Here is a 20004-nt window from a genome sequence, read left to right as displayed (position 1 = left end):
GATTAAAAATTACCAATCATATTCCAGTTGGTAAGGAAAATTTTTATAATTCAGACATTCAGTATGAGTGTATGTGTGTAATATAAAACCACCTCTGGAGTTTAAGTATCACCAAATCGAGTAAAATTTCCTCAACCTTTTATATTTAATATCTAGAAGAGCTATATGTAGATATGACAATTCTGTGAATTAATGGAGATTACTGTTTAATGAGATTTTGTGGTTGTTGCCCTTTTTTTGTACTGAAATTTTGAAAATATGAAACTGCTCATCTATATAACGGGAAAAAAAAGAATTTTTTCCTCTTCAGAATGAATTAATTTTAATCATCTGTATAGCTGTGATATTAAAAAACATTTACCTCCAGAAATGCTCTAGATAAGATCTTCTGATTAGTGTAGATTCCCAAAGAAGTGATTTCTTCCTTTCAAACACAATAGCATTTTATGTACCTCGACTTAGATCACTATATAGGACATTTGTTTTCTGTTATGTTTAGAGCTAAAATATGGCATTGATATTTTAATATTTGGTGAAAGTCTACATGTAACCTCTACCAGATGTATTTTAAATTATTTTCTGAAGGACTGAAAAAGTAATGGGGCCAGCTAGATGTTATTGGCCTTTCGCTAACCCTCAGATACAGCTTTCCACTTGTAATAATCCAAGCTGCTTAGACTTCTTTCATTTTAACACCATGGCCACATTTCTGTAAATTTTAATGCATTCAGGTTTTTTTTTCCTTCAACTTTCACATTAGCTCTAAACATAAACTTATTTACTTATTTTTTTTTTTGCCTTTTAAAAAGCATTTTTGCTGTATTCATCACACAAATCTTTACTGAGTGCCTACTGTGTGCCAGCTCCTGCATGGCCTGTGGATGCACTGATCAGCAGCACAGCCCTTCACTGAGCTTACAAACAGACACCAGCCTCCACCGTCCACCTGCTCGCTCTATCACTAGGCTGAGAGCAACCCAAGGGGTCAGAAGCACAAGTTGTGTTCTCTGTACCTCATTCCATTTTCCATTGTGAAGCAGCCTGGGCTTAGTGGACCTGGGACCCTTCTCTAGCCTTAGCACTTAGAACCATTCTGACCCTGGAGAAGCTACCTGAGGACTCACACTCCCCTCTGGCTCCTTATCTCCCACTAGAAGAGAAGAATCTTCACTTGATAGGCTTGTTTCTAGGATTTATGTGCATTAATAGAAATGACAACACTTCCCACAACATCTCACACATGTGGTTGGTCCTTAACGAAATGACACTTGAGTGTGAATGATGATTCCTGCTATTTCAGTGAAGTCTGGGTGAAGAGACAGAAAGAAGCAAAAAGACATCACCTAGAATTCCCGTTGTGGCTCAGCAGTAATGAACCCGACTGATATCCATGAGGACACGGGTTCAGTCCCTGGCCTTGCTCAGTGGGTTAAGAATCTGGCATTGCTGTGAGCTGTGGTGTAGGCTGGCAGATACAGCTCTGATTGGACCCCTAGCCTGGGAACTTCCATATGCTGCAGGTGCAGCCCGAAAAAGACAAACAAAAACAAAAGCAAAAACCAGACATGGCCTAGTGGCTCTGACACTGACCCCGCAGTTGCTGGAAACAGAACCATCTTTTATTTCCTTGTCTCTTTAATGGTCCGGAGAGTGGGCTTTGGAGACGAGCAGGCTAGACCTGATGGGGATCCTGGTTGCCCTGCATACCAGCTATGGGCTCTGGGGCAAGTTAGTTAACCCTTCTGGTCTCGGCTTCTCATTTGTAAAAATCGGGGTGACAATTATACATCATAGGGTTGCTTTGAGAATAAATGAGATGATGTATTTTTGATATTTAATAAGAAGATAGTGCCTAAAAAGGAAACATGCAATAGGAATGTTTTGTTTTGCTTTTTTTAACTATTTACATGCTTTTACTGTTTTATTCTTTTTTTTTTTTTATCATTGCTGTTATTTTTAGGCCTTAGAGGTTTCCTCGGACATAGACCTTTGTGAGGATGTAGCCTTGATCTACAGGCATGAGGATGCCTTTTTAGCGGAGACTTAGGAACTTTTAAAAATAAAAGTTTATCTAGAAAAATAAATTTAAAAGAAACTGTTTAGAAATATCCTTTCTCGCATTAGAAAAGTGACTTAAACCATTTTCTCCTTCTTATAGGCCTAAATATTAGGTGTAAAATAATATAGCGATCAATCATAGAAAACTTGATTTAGTATATAGAGGATTTTCATAAGAGCAGATTGCTTATATTGTACAACTGATTTGAGTGCATTAAAAAGCATTTTATTCTTTCAGTCTCTTTTTTCATTCGTTGAATTATTTCTGCTCATTTTAAAAGTATTATCTGGGAGTTCCCTGGTGGCTCAGTGAGTTAAGGATCCAGCATTGTCACTGCTGTGGCTCAGGTCCAGTCCCTGGCCCCAGAACTTCCACATGCCTCAGAATAAATCAATAGTAACAATTATTATTTTTGTCCCTTACAGGTAAACCCATCTAATCACAGACTCTTGTTTGAAGTATTTGATGAAAATAGATTGGTAAGTGGTTCCTGATTTTTAATTTTTGCTTCATTTTTTAAAAATTGAATTTTCAGCACATCTTTAAAAAGTCTATATGTGTTTTATTTCTCACAGCATACATGTCCCTCAAAAAGACTATTTTTGTCCCATTACTAGTTTAATGTTCGTAATTCAAACAAATATTTTTGTGTGGGTAGGACAAAATTTATTTGTACCTGTGTAAGTTTTTAATCATAGTTAATATTCATGACCATCACACTGGTGGTATATCAAGCCATATATGCTTATACTCCTCTGTTGGGGATACAAAGAGGTGGGCAAATCTCATTACTCATGGAAATAAACCTTTCAGGATTTTTATATGTAAGCCAGACTTTGAGACTGTGACACGTTCAATAGTGAATCTCTTTGGGATGACAGAAATCTAATTAACAGTATATAGCAAAAAGTGAATCTATATTTAGCAGGTAAAATTAAGCTGTATTTTAAAAGCGGTGCTTTCTCAAGGGAAATTCAAAGAAAGTACCTTCAAAGAACCAGAGGTATGCCTAAGGCATAAAACTAGTACTAATATGTTGTATAGATTATAGGTTAAAAATACTTATATATGGTTGCCTGCATGAGGCAAATTCAAGTTTTGCTTTTTGGAACTTTCTGGAATTTTTTTTCTAGATATTTTTGATTTGCAGTTGGTTGAAACCGTGAATACAGAACCTGCAGATGTGGGGGGGGGAGTCCAACCATGTATTAATTGCTTAAAGGAAATGTTATTATGAATCCTTCCTTCTGCAGAAGTCACCTGAAACTCCAAGTTTTTGAATAGCTTGAGTTTAATAGAATATTTGATCTGGAGGAGGCTTATAATACAACTCATTTAATTCCCTGTCCTTGCATGTGAGAGAACTGAGATCTAGAGCCTTGATGTAATTACATACCTGCCCGTCTATTAAGTCTCAGGCCATTGGTGGTGAATAGCCAGGCCTTAACCCTTAGTATTGAACCTAGGAGTATATTTGATCTCCTATGCCTGGAATTATTCTCCAAATTAGAAAGCAACAGATGCTGGCCTACCATCCTGATATATTTTCTATTCAAATATACGGATTCTCGGCGGCTTTGCATTGAACTTGACATTTTATACCTTGGGTGATGCTTAGTAGTACTGAATAGCTAAATCAGTTTTGCCCGGTGCACGAAGTTATTTTGCTGTTAAATCAAATGAGAAATTCTGCTTGAGGGTGTAGTTCTTGGTGCTCCATCTCCTGTCCAGAAACACCGATTGGGCAGAGTTCAGCAGAGTCCCAGAGTCCACAGATGGAGCCACAGATTAATCCTTACTCTCTCTTTTATTGTGTCTTACAACATTTCTTCAAGGTGAAGAAATGGTCAGCTTTGTGGAAAAAACTGTCTCTTGTCAGATGTGTTTTAACTCATTTAACTCTTCTATTGAAAGAAATTCTCTGTAAAAAATGTTTCCCATTTCCCTTATCTAAAAGAATCACTGTTGTTGAGAGGACCTTGCCATGAGCCTAAAACTTATACTTCCAAGCCGAATAGGGCTTTGAATGCAGAGCTCTAAGAAATCTCATGTGAAACTTTATCTGAAAAACTGTTTTATGTACCTAGCTTTGCCCCAGGCTGTCTGCATCCTTGTTACTATGCGTGAATGCTGCTGCTGGTGGTTTTTTCTTTGTTGGCTATTAATCCAGCAGAGACACTACGTGACTATAGTGGTACTTGGCAGTTTTCACATTAAACAAACTAGCTTCCATTTCTCTCATAGAGATCATTTTTGGCATTTAAAACACATGCCTTTAGAAAACAGGTTTGGATGTATATAAACACAAGGTTAATCCTCCACACTCTGGACTCCAGAGCTGTTGACAAAGTCAACATATATTAAAATAAACTTTTTGTCACTTTTTGCAGCTTGGTATTCCCACATCCCTTCCCTTCTTACTTCCTCCGAAATAAGCCTCTTTGTTAATAACTCGTGTTTCAGGACAATGAAAAAGAGTATGTTTAAAACACTCAGAATATATCCAAGTTAGCTACAAATCCGATGACAGCTTTTTGAACGTGGACTTTCACTTTTATTACTTAGGTCTTTTTTGACCCTTCACAAAAATGTCAAGATTCTATGTTTCCCAACTGGGCTGATATTGCTGGCTTCTTACTGGAAAACAGTCAGCCAGCTCCAGTCAGCCTTTTTTTCCTGCATGGTATTGAAATTAACTTATTACAGAAACCACATGCATACCCTTTAATTTTCCTTCTCCTTTTTTTTGGGGCGGGGGTATTGTTTTCTCTCCTATCTGGCATATGGGAGAGAATGTTTTCTCCAGCTGGGTTCTTTTTCTCTGGTCACTAACATGTCCGAGAATCCTATTATGTGTGAGATGGTGTGCCGCCAGCACCTCCCTCCCCCATCGTTTAAATGAAAAACGTCGTAACCAGAGGCAGACCACTGCTGGGGAGTGTTGTAAGCGGTGCCCCTTTCCACTTAGCTATTTTGTTACTTGTAGGTCATGGTCTAATTATTTAGCATTAAATGGCGGGGTGTGTAATCGTATTTATAGTACGTTTTATTAGTTTGCATTCCATCATGGTAGTGTGGTGATATCATAAATAACAGGGCAACATAACATCCGATTGCTGGAGAAAGGGTTTTCCTGCAGCCCCGGCATTTTTACTCAACAACGTTTGGTTTCGTGGGAAAGGTGGTGGGGTAGGTGGGGGAATACTATGGGCGCTTTTCTGTGTTAGGAGCCGGGTCTCTCTCCTGCATTGGTTGGAGAGTCCCGGGGCCCTGCTTGGTTCAGAAAGAAGTGTCCTGTGAGCGCCAATGCGGTTAGATTTATAGCAGCATGGCTCGGAGTGTGTTTGCTGCCTTAGTCAGCTGTGAGAGCTCCCTGCTGGGGCCACTCCTGTCTGATGGAAAAGCAGCAGCTGGGAAGGTGCTGTTTCAGGCTCTTGCTGTTTAAAAAAAAAAAAAAAAAAAAAGAGGGAGAGAGAGCGCGCGCGAGAGGGGGGAAAACTCCTCTAAGTCCACAAGCTGGCATTGGAGGGGGAGACAGCGGTCATGTGGTTCTGGCTATCCTACCCTCTGTCACAGTGCGGATGAGAGCTTTTTGCTCTTATCCAATCATGCCTGGAATGCCGCTTGCCACTTGGGTTATTTCTGCTATCTGTCGCTCTTAGTGCCGCAGTGCTAAAGGTTTGGCAGATGGGACACTTTTTCTTGGAGTTTGTGTCTTTGGTTTTTGACTTCTGGCAGCGCCGGGCTTGTTGTTGCCGCTCGCCCTCTCCCTCCCTGGCCCTCTGGGCACCATGGCCCATCGGCTTCGGTTTCATTTTGGCTCTGGTCGCAGCAACACAGCCCCCGAATCAGAGATCCTAGACCAGGAGAGAGAAGACGACTTTTTCATGGCATTCCACACGCTCCCGCGGAGGAGCGGCCCTCACCCCTTTGCCTCTCATGGAGCGGAGGATGGCGGAGGTGGCCTGCAGGCAGGCGTGGGCGCGCTGAAGCGCAGCTCGTCCATGTTCATCCCCCAGCTCCTGAGCCCCGTTGACACGCGGCCCACCCGGAGTTCATCCGTGCAGATCTCGCTGCAGCGCAAAGCTGCCGACGGGGCCCCCGACGGGTGCGGGCCCCCCGAGGGCCTGGACGGCGACGCGGGCTCAGTGCCTCGGAGCGGCTGCTCTGAGACCCCGGAGCCCAAGAGCCTCGAGAATCCCTCTCCCGGGGCCGCCAGGGCTCCAGGCCCGCAGGTCAACGGCACGTGTGGCCGACGAGCACCCGGCCTCACAGCCCCCGATGGCCGCGAGGAGGCCAAGCCTTCGATCGCCCAGGGGCCCGAGGGCAGCGGAGGACTCCGCATCCAGCACCGCGCCTCCAGCGCGGATGTGCGCCAGGTGAGGCTGACGCCTTTCGGGGCTGACGGCCCAAGCAGCTCGTCGGCGCAGGAGCCCAGGCGCTGGTCCCTGCAGCACGTTCCAGATGCTTCTGGAAGTTCTGGGAAGCGGTGTTTTGTCTTCCAGTTGCAGCAGCCGCAACCCGGTGTGCCAGGGCTGGGTGGTGACTTCAACTTCGGGTTCACCGGCACCAAGGGGGACAGGTTGGTGAGGTATCCCCGCATCCGGCTAGAGAGGAGCACCTCGTACCCCACGCAGCCCCGAGCAGAGCGCGGGAGCCCCACAGAAGAGCACGGCCATCCGGAGACACCACCCCGGGGCCGCAGGGTGGCTCCCGAAATCCACAGGACCAACTCCGTGGAAAGGACGCCGCAGGGTCAGGGCTGCACGTTTAAGATCAGGCAAGATCAAAATGCGGGGCAGCAGCATTTCAGAATTCTTGTGACTCGGGGGCCAGAGGAAGCTCCTCAGAATCCCGAGGAGAATAACGCCTCCTGCCCTGGTTCCTCAGGAGCCAGCGCCCCGGTAAGTTAGTGTGCGTTTCCCTGCAGTGGCCTGTCGGCAGGGACTGATTCAAGTTCAGCCGACTGATTCTGCAGCATAATTAAAATAAACTCCATCCGCCTCCCTTCTGGGAGTTTCCTTGCTTCTGGCCAGAGTAACTTAATGTTTGGCCGAGTTCTGGGACCATGATTTGTGGTCCAGCCTTTGGTAGAGGTCCATGAAACTAGTTAGCATTTCAGAAAATATCATTTCCTTAGGTCCTCAAAGTCAGACAGCTCTGTTTTGAAAACCCAGACACAACCCCTTCTGCTCTTTTCCTCCCTTCTGAATAAAAGAATTTTTAAAACATATCACTTTTTAAGTGAAACTGCAGGGCCCCAACATGTTGATGTTGGAAGTGCATTTAAAAGCTGCTTGCATATGAAGCCTCTGACAACACTTGCTTTTTAAAAATTATCAGTTCTAATAGAGAGAGAAAATTTTGTGTTAAACTTATCTAGTCGCTTAATAATTAAGGGTATGCGAAGTTTGACCAGTTCTTCCTAATGGCCTTTTAGCTGTGGAGGGCTGTCCCTTGTTATGTAAGTTATGGTCTTTGTTGTTGTTGTTATTTTGTCCCATTAAGTAATACTGAACAAGGGGAGTCACATTTGTGGGACAGGAGGAAATGTGTTTTTCAAGCAGTTTGGCTTATGGGCCCAGGCAGGGCGAAACTGATTTGGGAACTTGTTAATGGTCAGATTGCACAGTCCTGCAATTTAACACGGCCCACTTGAGTGTCTAAGCGGGGCTGCTGTATATAGAATAGTAAGTGCCCTGTCTCCAGCTGTGGAATCAGACGCCCTGCAACAGATTTTGGCCTTTATTGCTCCTGTGTTCTTGCTCTCTCCCTTTCAGTGAAATGGAGTACAGAAAGACAGCTGCTAACTCCAGCAGGCAAATGATGACTCTGCAGCTTTCATAGTTTGTCATGGGATGAAAAGTTCCATCGGTTAGCTTTTTTTTTTTTTTTTTTTTTTTTTTTTTTACTAATAATCCCTAGGCACTAGGCTCTGAGTGCTTTATTTTTAAAGGACAGGCTCCTTGTGTTTTGAATGGGTTTTTTTCCTTGAATTCCCTGTGATTGCTGGTTTGAGGCTATGACAGTGAAATGTCTAGGAGACTTTTTGTTTGGGTTTTAGTTACCAGTTGTGACTTTTCAAAGTGGTTGGCTGAGTATGATTGTGGGATTATAGTGTCTTTTATTATTTTGTGTTGAGGAATATTTTTGGCCACTTGAGTAAAACTTCATCAGTGCTCCATCGTTGGTTTTCACCATTTTGAAGGTGAAATCAGATGCTAAATTGCAAACATTACATTTTTCTAACTATTTCTTATTCTTTTCCCTTCTACAAGCCATTTTCTCTTGTTATCTCTAGTTCCTTTATTAGAAGATACCTGAGTGCATTGTCTTGGTCTGAAGTGATACCATTTTTATGCAGGGGTACCGATTTCCATAACATTTTGATAATAGCTGCTAACCTTCAGCCCAAGAACGTACCATCACAACAGGTGTAGGCTTCAATAGACATCACAGCTCCATGCTGAATTTGGACCACCTACCACGTGGAGATTGACAAAACACATTTCCAAAAGTTTGGACAACTGTTCAGTTATGTTATCAGAAATTTAAATCATTTTGCAGTTAATGTTGAGGACAAATGGATTTATATAATTATAGTCTCATTTGGCTTGAGGTTCCTCATGTAATTATAAAACAAGTAGAACATACCAAAAATTATGTAGTTTACATACAAAGACTGTTCCAACTTCCAAGGGCTATTACAGTGGAAAACAGATTTCTTCAAATTTGGAAATGAAAGCTCTGGAATAAAGAGCTTTTCTTAGAGAATATGTTTCATCTAGTGCACAGTAGTTTTTATTTTCATATTTGTATTTTTGTACACTTAGAGAAATTTGTAAACAGTTGGCGGGAAGCTGGTCTTTTTTCAAGCGAAAACCTGTTTTTTTCAGGAAGCAAAAGCAAAACTTGGTGGCGTAACAAAACTGCCTGCTCCATTCAACACTTTGTACGTGTTTCACTCGGGCAGAGATGTTAAGTGCGGGCAGCAGCTGCCACAGCCTTATTTATCTTGAGGGAAAACATTCCCTTGGGCGTCTACAGTCTGGCTGCCCCCAAGCGTTTTTGATGTTTCACATATCTGCTGCTTTGGTCAGAAGGGCATTTTCGTTACTATTTTACATGAAAAATCGATTACGGTCTGGTTTTTGAGTAACGTCAAAAAACATTTCCCGATTGGGAAAAGCATTCAAGCCCCCTTTTGCGAATGTGCTTATATTTCATGATCTATGCCTTAGACCTTATTCCAGGGTTGCCTCCGTGAGTAATTTTCTCTGTCTCTGCCTCCCAAACATCCTGTGGTGAGTAAATCTAAAATGCAACGTCATTCTAAAAAATGCTGATCAGATTCCTAGAAAAAGAAACATCAGGAACCCCTGTGATCATAGATGTCCCGCCTGGTCTGACACCTCAGTAAAGTAGAAAGGATGCTTAGAGTTATAATCAGTTATAAGTTTTCAGAGTTCTCACAACGTATTGGTTCCATTTGTGGCATATTAATGTCATTTAATGAGTAATTGATTATCTTAAATTAGTGTTTTGAGTTCTTTGGTTTGGTTATGAGCTTCTTAACCGTGTGATAATTACTCTGAGGCAACAGGATCACTGTTTACCAGCATCAGTGTCCCCTTTCAATAGGCTTTCCTACGTAATAACTGCCAGGCTCTGCATTTTACAAGTTTCAGGAGCCAGTTTTCTAATCCCATTACAATGTCATTAAGTGTTTAAGGTCCGCTGTGTATATAAGCTTACACCGGGTGCTGGAAAGTTTCTGCAACTATCTCAGTTTCTTGCTGACAGAATTCATAATGTAAACAGAGTTAGGGCCCCGAGGGCCTGGGCAGGGCAGTGGGGGTGGGGTGGCAGAAACCTGTGTCCTGACACTCCATGAACTTGCTACTCCAAAGGCATTTTCCTTCTCTACTTACTTTCCAGGTTCTGTGAGTTCTTTCTGTGCCCTCTCCATCAACATACACTTCCCAGAAGTAGTGTGGCAATTTTTTGTCATTAAAAATTCATTTTACTGAAGGACACAGGAACCCCCAAACCCTTTTTGTCTGGGGGGAGTTTTAGTTTGCATCTCTTCCAGAGAAAGTGATGAGACTCTACAGAACATTTTTGACATTAGTATTAGTTGGTGCCTCTTTTTTACCTTAAAAAATAATCCTGGGAATGTATGTGCAAACCACCGCCTTATTTAAAACCACCACCACCACATAGCAGTGGATGAGAAAAAACTAGTGTTCCTTTCATTGACTTGGTTTCTGCTTGGATTCTGGAAACTTTTCCCCCCTTGGATATCTCTCTTATTGGGATCATATACCAGAATATCCCAATATGACATTAGTTGAAATTTGAGCTTTCAGGGATGTTTCGAAAAGTGCAGGTGGTGACATTGGTGAGTGAGTATACATGCAAATGCATAGGACTTGCAGGTGGTCACCCATGTGTCTGTAGCATTCCACGCTTTGAAGAATGCCTGCCTTTATTTCATGTAGTCTGTATAACCATCCCACTGCCTCACTCAGCCTTCCCAACCATCATGTGAAAGTGTTCTTTTACTGTTTCAGGTGAAGGCATGTGACACTGTCACTGGGTATGGTAACTAGTATTCTATCGCTCTACCATTTTGTATGTATATAATGGGAATTTGAAAAATATGCATATCTTTGCCCAGTGGAAGAGCCCGAGTAGCCAAAATGCAGTCTAATACTTTCTGTGATGTGATATTTTAATGCTAAAATTGTGGAGATGGTCACTCCACTTGCTGCCTTGGATCACTGGCCCAGTGGACAGGACTGAAGATTCCTGATCTCTCCTGGGGGGGTTGGATGTCCTCTATGAGCATGCCACCTCATCAGTGAAAAAAGAGGCTAAAAATGTTGTCCAACTCATGGGTTTATGGTGAGGTTTAAATGAGGTGTTGTGTTGGTTTTTTTCTCTCTCTCTCTTTTTTTTTTTTTCTTTTTGTCTTTCGTCTTTTGAGGGCCGCACCCGAAACATATGGAGGTTCCCAGGCTAGGGGTCTGATTGCAGCTGTTGCCACCAGCCTATGCCACAGCCACAGCAACGCAGGATCCAAGCCACGACCAAGACCTACACAGCAGCGCTGGATCCTCAGCCCACTGAGCGAGGCCAGGGATCGAACCCACAACCTCATGGCTCCTAGTCAGATTCGTTTCCTCTGAGCCACGACCGGGAACTCCAGTTTTTTTCCTTTCTTAACCAAGTATCCATAACGTACAAATCTTTCTCCAAGGGAGGTAATTAGGTTAAGTATGACCATTCAGTTTGGTTTTTGATCACACGGCAGCATCCATTTAAGGCATACCTGGAAATGTCTACTTTAGTAACTAGGTTTGATATCCTTTGTGCTATCGTCTCATCTTTTCCTGAGTATTCACCCCTTGGATCATTAGTATCATAGAGCCTTAACATTGCCCTGTGAGGATGCAGTCCTTGAAAAGATTTGAATGTGTTTGTGAGCTGTGCATTGCAGCTTAATTTTATTTGTTCAATTGAATTTTGAAACTTAAAAATATTTATTTCGGACATGTTGTATTTTGGCCGTGCCCTTTTGGTTCTGTTTTGACCATGTCATGTTTCCAGTTAAGTTCACTTTTCCTTCTTATAAAGGCCATTGCTTTAGAGTAGCAATCTAATATAGTCTGTACAAAATTTCCACATTGTGTGGTTTACAAATGAAGGTAGAGTAGGCCTTATTGGTTTTCGTAAATGCTACAGCTGCTTCTCTTGGCTAAACTTGGAGGCAGAGTGCTAGGCCTTGAAATAAGTCTGTAATTTTTATAATGCACGCTCACAGGAAAATTGTTCTCTCTCCATGAAAGTTCACAAAACCAGAAGAAATTTACTCCATGTACAAATTATCTTATATTAAGTTAGTGTTAGGTGTCTCTGTAGTTGATGGTCTAAAATTAGTCAAGGCTAATCTAAATGGTAGTTTATTTGCCCAAATTGAAACAATCAAGCAGATTTTTTAATAAAAAATAATCTTATTTTTACTACCAAGATGGATTAATGCCCTAAATACACTGACCTTTCTGTAACTCCTAATGATACTACCAACACATTTGCAAAAATGAGGAAAAAGTAGGAAATTCATGGAAGGTGTTGAAACTGTTGATCGAATGCTCAAATACCAGAATATCTAAATTTCCACTCTGAATGCCAGAAGCAGCTCAGGAAATCCAATCCAGAATTGGCCAGTGGTTATTCAGAGGTTTAGTATCCGGTCTCCTATCATCCAATTCCCTTGATTCATTCCAGGCAGTGTACTATTCCATGGCTGACACAAGAGAACACGCCCAGGCAGTCCACCTGCTGTATGTGCCCAGCTCCAATTTAAGGAGGAAAAGGGCCAAAAAGGATGGAATGTTGAAAATAATAGCTAAAATACGCATTACAGGAGGTTGGTTATTTTTCTGGGCAGCGGGAGATTATTGAAAGATTGTTACAGTTAGCGGGAGATTATTGAAAGATTGTTACAGTTAATCTCACCTCAGTATGTATACATCACAGATGTATATGGCTCCCAGTCGGTTTTCCTTTTTGAACCTCTTATTTATTTTTTGGCTGCAACTTACTTGGGCAAATTGAGATGCAGAAGGAATCTAAGAAAATAAGTCGGTGAAACAGGTGGCCAGCCATGAGTGGGCCTGAATTAAATCGTCACTGTCTTGCCGGTTTTATGCTGTGTCCTGAATTGACATCATGGTGGTCTCTAGGCATCCCCACGTTTTAACAGGAAGTTTAGCTTTCAGGATGGAGGATGAAGTAGATTGAATTTCAAGAAGCCTGCTTTTTATATACCCTGGTGGTTTTAGAACCATGGGCTGTTCTGACGCCTTTGAATAGAGTGCTCCATATGAAGCGAAAGGTCATAAAATAAAATGAAAGTATCATAAATTGGGTTAGAAGGGACCCTGCTGTCTGGTTCCACTGTTGTGGCCACACTTAGTGTTCAGATACTTTGTGATGGTTCCTTTAGGTGTCTGCCTGAACTACCTATTCTCTGAAACAACTCAGTGTTTGTTTTAGTGTCAAGTATTGGGCGATATACTTGGTGAGCAGAAACTGAGGAAATTCCTCTGGGGAGGAAAAGACTAGTGTTTCCCCAAGCAAATCTGCCCTTCAGGGTTTACACAGCCTTCTCTTGGGACTTAATTTTCATTGATCAAGGTAAGTCAAATGGCATTTACTTCTCTCATATAGTAACTCTGAGAAATCTATCCAATCCATGATCTTTTATTATGTTGCTTACCTCTTTATGGGAGGCTGGAATGGGGTAGGAACGTTATTATATTAAGTATTTGATGATTCAGGTAGTTCAGTTGGTTTATAGTTTCTTTCTCTGTGGATCAATCCAGGACTGACAAACTTTTACAATATATTTAATGACCCACATATTAGCAGACATCATCCATTTCTTTGAGAGACTTTTGAAAGCTTCAAAATCATACTTGTCGAGATTTTTTTTTTTTTTTCGTATTCTTTAAAAATACGTGACTAGGTATTTGACTTGAAGGGTGACAGCTGCTGTGGTTCAGATTTTTTAAAATGAGTTGAATGGGAGTTCCCATTGTGGCTCAGCAGAAACGAATCTGACTAGTGTCCATGAGGATGCAGGTTCCATCCCTGGTCTCGCTCAGTGGGTTAAGGATCCAGCGTTGCTGTGAGCTGTGGTGTAGGTCGCAGAAGCGGCTCGGATCCGATGTTACTGTGGCTCTGGTGTAGGATGGTGGCTACAGCTCCCATTCCTCCGATTCCACCACTAGCCTGGGAACCTCCATAGGCCATAGGTGCAGCCCTAAAAAGACAATCAGTCAATAGAGTTGAAATAAAAAGTTGAGATGGAGTAGAAATATTGAAACATGTACATTAAGCTCCAGCCAAAGAACCTAGCACTTCAACGCAGGGAGTTTTTCAGGCCAGGAGTTCTGTTGTAGGACTAATAGCTCTAACTTTCCTAAGGAGTTAGGTTGAGTGCAATACTAGCATGCCTACAGCATAGCCCTGGGTTCTTTCCAATTATTATTTTTCTCATGAGTAAAAGTACCTTAAACTCTTAGTATCTATTCAATACATACTTACTGATTATGCTTTTCCACTTGAAAAAGAGATACTAAATTGTAATATATTTTTAAACATTTTAATGGAATTTTAATCTTTATTTAATCTCTTATCATAGTCAAAGCCATTTTTTTAAAATCCTGATACAACAACATTTTACATATTAGCCTATAGTATGAGGCTGCCGGGACGCTGTAGCAAAGGGCAAGCGATGAATATAGTTTTATATAAACACAGCATGCCTAAGGGCTTGCCTGTACCCTCAGTTGCAATTACATCAGCAGGAGATGCTCCCGTATTCTGCAGTATGGTGGCACTCTTCCATGAATGTATGCAGGAGTCGTTTATGTTTTAGATTCAGAAACTTAAAAGAGCTGTGAGTTTCCTTAGGAGTTTTATAGGCCGGTTCCTTTCCAGTTTAAGGATGAGGAAACTTAGGGTATTTTTTCACAATTACTGAGATTATTTTTTTTATCTTGTAAGTGTGCAATAATCATTTTTGAATATAGAGCATGTAAAGTACCATTCTTCTTAAGGTTGGAACATAGGGCATCGGGAAGCCTGTTTGTAGAACTTTCTGTTCAGTGGACAGGACAGCTGAGATGAGGCACGTGCACCCAGCAGAGGCGTGGATTCACGGTAGCAGGCTCAGTGCACCTGCTGATGCCCAGCACAGGGGCATGATGGACAGGAGTGATGTTGTGAAAGGGGAAGATTGGAATTGGATCTGGAGAGGCGACCAGAATTTGTCTCAGTGGGTCAGTAGGAGGAGCTGTGTGTGAAAGACTCAAGGTAGAAACCACCAGTGGTGTGGTTTCTATATTTGTCCAAGAATTTCTTTAATCATGATTAGCAAATTTCAACAAATTGTTTTTTCATGTGAGGTGTTGTTGAAGAATTTGGGGGTGTGTTTATCAACACAAATAGTTCCTCTCTTTCCTGTCACATGTGGAGTTGAATGAATTCCTTCCTTGCCTGCCTGCTTCCCACAGAGCTATTCTGTTGGTACCTGCCCAGGCCAAGCCAAGGACAAAGACAAAAATGGTGGATCCACACAAGAGTTCAACAGATGCCCGTCACTTTCATTGTAATATCATATTGTGGGGCCATAACTGGAAAAAAGGATGAGGAAGCTTTTTCTTTATAGGGTTGGACTCTGTTAACTGTTTATATGTACCCTGGAGAATTCATCCTGAGGAGGAGCTAAAGAAAGGAATATTCTGAGCATTTCTCTGCATTTCTTTCTGTTTGAACTATTGCAATACCAGAAAATATTAACTCTTACTCTAGGTTACAACGTAGGGACTATTGTATTAATCATGTACAGTATATACACTTACATACTATATACATTCAGATTTAACAAATCAAATAAGAAAAAGGACCCACATTTCCATCACAGATTACCTATCTTCACTTAAGTGTGGATACTGTCATTGAATTCATAACATTGATTGAATCTAAAACCTAAACCCAGCACTAAGGTAAGTTAGAGATTTATCTAAATCTAGATTCTTAAATAATTTCATATGAAATGTTTCACACCGTAGAAAAAGAAGCAGTGTTTTAAAAATGACTATCCGAGCTCAAAAGTGAAGGACGACACTTTTCCTAACCTGAGAAGCAAGAAAGGAAAAGGACATCACAAAGAGAGGGTGGACGGATTCAGCCATATGAACGTATTAAATTTATGAACCATGAATAAAAAGTAGCTCAGGAAAACAGCAGATGTGTTGTTCATAGTGATTAATATGATTTTCTCATACAGCATATCTTTTCAGTGTCCATGAGTTGACTTACATATTTTTACTAACAGATTTTTACCGATGTTATAAAACCTCTAGTAAATATTAGAAAAATCCTGTGGTTCCCCACTCTCCTGCTCCTCCTCTGCACTGCATGTGTGTAGTGTATGTAGGTATGTAGTGTCTATGTGGAGTGTGTGTGGAGTGTATGCCTGTATGTAGCGTATGTATGTAGTGCGTGTATGTAGTGAGGTGGACGCTGGACGCGTATAGTGAGCTACTCAAAGGGATTAGCAATGAAGATGTCAGTGCATCCCCCACGTTGCACCACTTTGTACATTATAAAAGTGACAAATAACTAATACGTAAAATTGGGAGAATTTATGCCTGAAATAGTATATTCCGATTGCTAGTGGGTAGTTTTCATGGATTTTAGAATGATGTTGGTACATTTAAGTATTTTAAAAGGATAAAGTAAACTGTAGGTATTAAAAGTCTTGTGTTTTGGAATTTTACGGTTAATACAGATGAATTTACAAATCTAAGCAGAAGCCTTTATAATGAGATTATTGTTTTCTTTTTAAGTAAGTTTGTTTTCCATACCTTTACAAAGCAGAGGGATGAAAGTGTGTTTAAGATTACCACCTACTATTAAAGTATAATTTGGTGATGGTACAGTTATATCCAGGTATAAACCATTAGACTTTTTGGGAAATGAATGCTCCCTTAATCTTTCCTTCAGTATATTTGTCACCCAGAATTTTCAAATTTTAAATTTTCTTTTAAGCCAACATATACGTGAAATGGGTAAATTGAGGTTTTATATCGTTATATTTTGCTTATAAAAACTCTTGTATCATAAGACTGTTTCCTGAAGTTAACATAATTAAGCACTTTTAGGTGTTCCGGTTCTAATCATTAGGTGTTAATCCCCTGAATTTAGGTAGCCACTTAACTTGGAGCTTCATTTGCAATTTACAGAATTTTGTCCGTAGTTCATATTTCAAAATCAAGTAGGCTAAAATTCCATTACTCTTCAAATGGAGACCTGTTCCTTTAAGACGTAATGCTAGAGAGTCAGTTATTAAAATATGATGGAGACAGTTCCCAAGGACTGAGACTTCCCTCTCTAGGAGGACCACTGGACAAGTGGTGTGCTATTGTTTTACACACACCTACATTTTAAACTTGGAAAGGATGCTTGGAGTTTGAGGGGTGAGGAAGGGATATAGCAACTTTCTCTGTGCTCAAGAAGCCAATGCTTTATTGAGAAAAGGAGAATCACACAAATGAAACACAGTGGTTCAGGCAGCATGAGGGTGGCCCTTTTCCTTTAATGGTTTACTGCTCTCAGAGAGCTTCTGAACTAACACAAGAACACTGAGAAAAATTAGGACATTAAAATATTAACCTCGGGAGTTCCTGTCATGGCTCAGTGGAAAGGAATCTGAGTAGCATCCATGACGCAGGTTCAATCCCTGGCCTTGCTCAGTGGGTTAAGGATCTGGCTTTGCTGTGAGTTGTGGTGTAGGTTGCCACCACGGCTCGGATCTGGCATTGTTATGGCTGTGGCATAGGCCAGCAGCTATAGCTCTGATTTGACCTCTAGCCTGGGAACCTCCGTATGCCGCAGGTGTGGCCCTAAAAAGCAAAAAATAGAAATAAAAATAAATAAATAAATAAAATATTAATCTCATCTGTGGAACCCTGGAAGAGGGATCGTATGCATTGACTGAGTACATTATTCGTCTGGGGACCAAGATACTGCAGAAATTGTATAAAGGCCATTCTGTTGTAACTGTTTGTTGCACAACAGGCTGGTAAATCAGGAGATGAGTTGTTGGGACAGGAAATAGTGACCAGAAAGCCAGCAGACTGAGAAGATGGTGGACTAGTGTCCCAAAGAACCATCTTACCCACGTTAGAATCCAGGCTGCTTTTACAGAACAAAGAGGGGACTGAAGAGAAAGAATTTGAAGAAGAAAAAAAAAAAAGCTATAAAGCTATAAGTTGTTGCAGATCTTGCTCAGGTGTTGGAGACAAGATTCCCAGAGATGGGCCATTATGTATACTTAAGTTTATAGGCAACATCCCTTTGGTGTTTAAGTCCTAGCAAAATATATAGACTACAAAGATTAAACTAAAAGAACCAGACCAACATGGAGTCAGATTTGTTCTTCCCTGTGACACTATGCCTCCCCAGAGCCAAAGGCAGGTGTGTCCAGTAGACAAGGAAGCCTATAAAAAGAGACTGGAAGGAAACAGAAAATACATCTTAGAGACCAGAGTACCTGGGGGCACACCTTCATCTAGAAGAAAAAAAGTTTAGGGTCTTTTTACATCAAATATATGAGGAATTGGGAGGGATGGATTTTGTTTTTTAAATAACTGTTGGAAAAATACATTGTCACACTCATTCCCCCACTCCCCTATTTGATACTGCCTTCGCTTTGAAGAACAGCCTTCATTTGAAGAGCTTAGTAATGAAGTTAATACAATGCCATCCCCAGTGTCTATATCCTAGTCCTAGAACAGCGGGAAAGCAGATAGCAGGATTCCAGGTGCTGAGGATCTCTATTCCAGTGCCTTTGTTTTGTCAGAGTGTTTTGGAGAGAACTGATCTCAGGATGAAAGATATGGTTGTGTGTTTCTGACTCATGGAACCATAATACTTATGTCTTTGCTAAAGCTTCCCTATTTCATATAGATGGAAATCTTACTGTTTGAACGAATGAGTGGGACCTCCCCAGTTGGGCTGCCTGGAGATTTAATAAAAAATCCTTTGTGATGTCACTAGTGGAAGAGATGATACTTATTTTTTAAATGATTGGAGTGCCCACTGCATGCCAAATGCCATTCAAAGTTCTGGGTATACAGCAGAGAGCCAAAAAAGTCTCTTCCCCCATGCTGCTTACATTCTGGTGGTAGAGAAACAGATGAACAAAGTAAGTAGGTGTAAAAATCCTGTATATTGGATGATGATGAGAGCCATGGAGAATAGGGAAGGTGGGTGCAGAACATTACATACACAATTGGGTGTACAAGGAGCAGTCAAGGAAGGCCTTCCTGAAATAAGAAGCAAGCCATGCAGATGGGGGGGCGGGGGGGCAGATCATTCCAGAGAGAAGAAAGAGCCCGTGCAAAGGCCTTAAGGTCCACGTGTGCTCCGAGAGTAAGAGGATCAGCATGGAGGTAAACAGGGCTGAAATGGGTGCAGAGGGATGGGATGGATGTGGTGGCTTTGAAGCCTGTGGTCATGGAGGTGGGTGGGTCCTAGAGGGAGAGGGCCATCGTGAGGATGTGAGGATGACAGGACAGAGAAAGAGGTGATCAGAGGAGTGACAGGGTCCCATTTTACCTTCATGACTCTCGCTGGCTCCTGTATGGGGACTGCAGGGCAGGAAGAGGGATAGTGGTGCATGTCACCTTAGTGGTGGCAGAGTCTGGGCCCTGGCCTTTGCTGCTGTCCCCCTCCACACCTTTATCCCTCCAGATCCTAGGAACAGTCATCCATTTTCTCAGGAGTTCATCTAACCTCAGTACTTAGACTGTCAAACCTTAGTACTTAGACTGTCATTTTCATGTTGCAGTGCCTAGAAAATGGGAAGCATTTATTCTCCTTAAGCAAGTGTTATTTCAAGATGCTTTCTGCTGCCTGTGTCATGGCAGGACGTGGGTGGATTTATTTTTGCAGTTTTGCACCAAGGAGTCTGCTTCTGATTTGCAGATTGCATTTATTATAAGGCATATTGTCCATTGATGAATAATGTGTGGGCTACAAAGCAGATTCACAGCTTTTAAAATAGCTCGTTTATCCTGCAAGCCTCACCCCCAGAGAGGCAGGCCCTTCAGAAGGGGTGTTCTGGAGCAGTGGTTTTTGCATCTCTTTTCCCTGGTTCCCAGGGTTATTGTTTTTGCCCTCCGGTTCATCATGTGTTTCCTTGATGTGCTGAGGGCTTAAAACACGGTACAGTTTCAGTTCATGGAGAAGAATTTTAAGTCACTGCTAAGGGAATAGATGCTCCTTTGTCTCAGTGACAGTTTCCCTAATAACGTGGGTGGAAACAAAGGGAAATACCAGGCATCATGCCTTGTGCTGACCTCCTT

General features: G+C 41.6%; 1 protein-coding gene across 17 annotated transcripts in view; it reads left to right on the top strand.

The window, feature by feature from the left end:
- NEDD4L (neural precursor cell expressed, developmentally down-regulated 4-like, E3 ubiquitin protein ligase) overlaps positions 1–20004 on the top strand; it is a 372463-nt gene that overhangs the window by 217109 nt on the left and 135350 nt on the right. For 11 of the 17 annotated variants that reach the window (XM_021073866.1, XM_021073873.1, XM_021073871.1 and 8 more), the window contains one exon: positions 2485–2538. In XM_021073866.1, coding sequence (XP_020929525.1) covers positions 2485–2538 — 54 coding nt within the window. Of the gene's footprint in view, positions 1–2484; positions 2539–2585; positions 6964–20004 lie in introns of those variants that run through there. The other 6 variants (XM_021073862.1, XM_021073843.1, XM_021073859.1 and 3 more) reach the window with 5 other exon arrangements.

Source organism: Sus scrofa, chromosome 1, assembly GCF_000003025.6.
Source record: "Sus scrofa isolate TJ Tabasco breed Duroc chromosome 1, Sscrofa11.1, whole genome shotgun sequence".
NCBI classification, from domain to species: Eukaryota; Metazoa; Chordata; class Mammalia; order Artiodactyla; family Suidae; genus Sus; species Sus scrofa.
The sequence above is the reverse complement of the archived record's forward strand: the minus strand, read 5'-3'. Positions and strand labels throughout refer to the sequence as shown.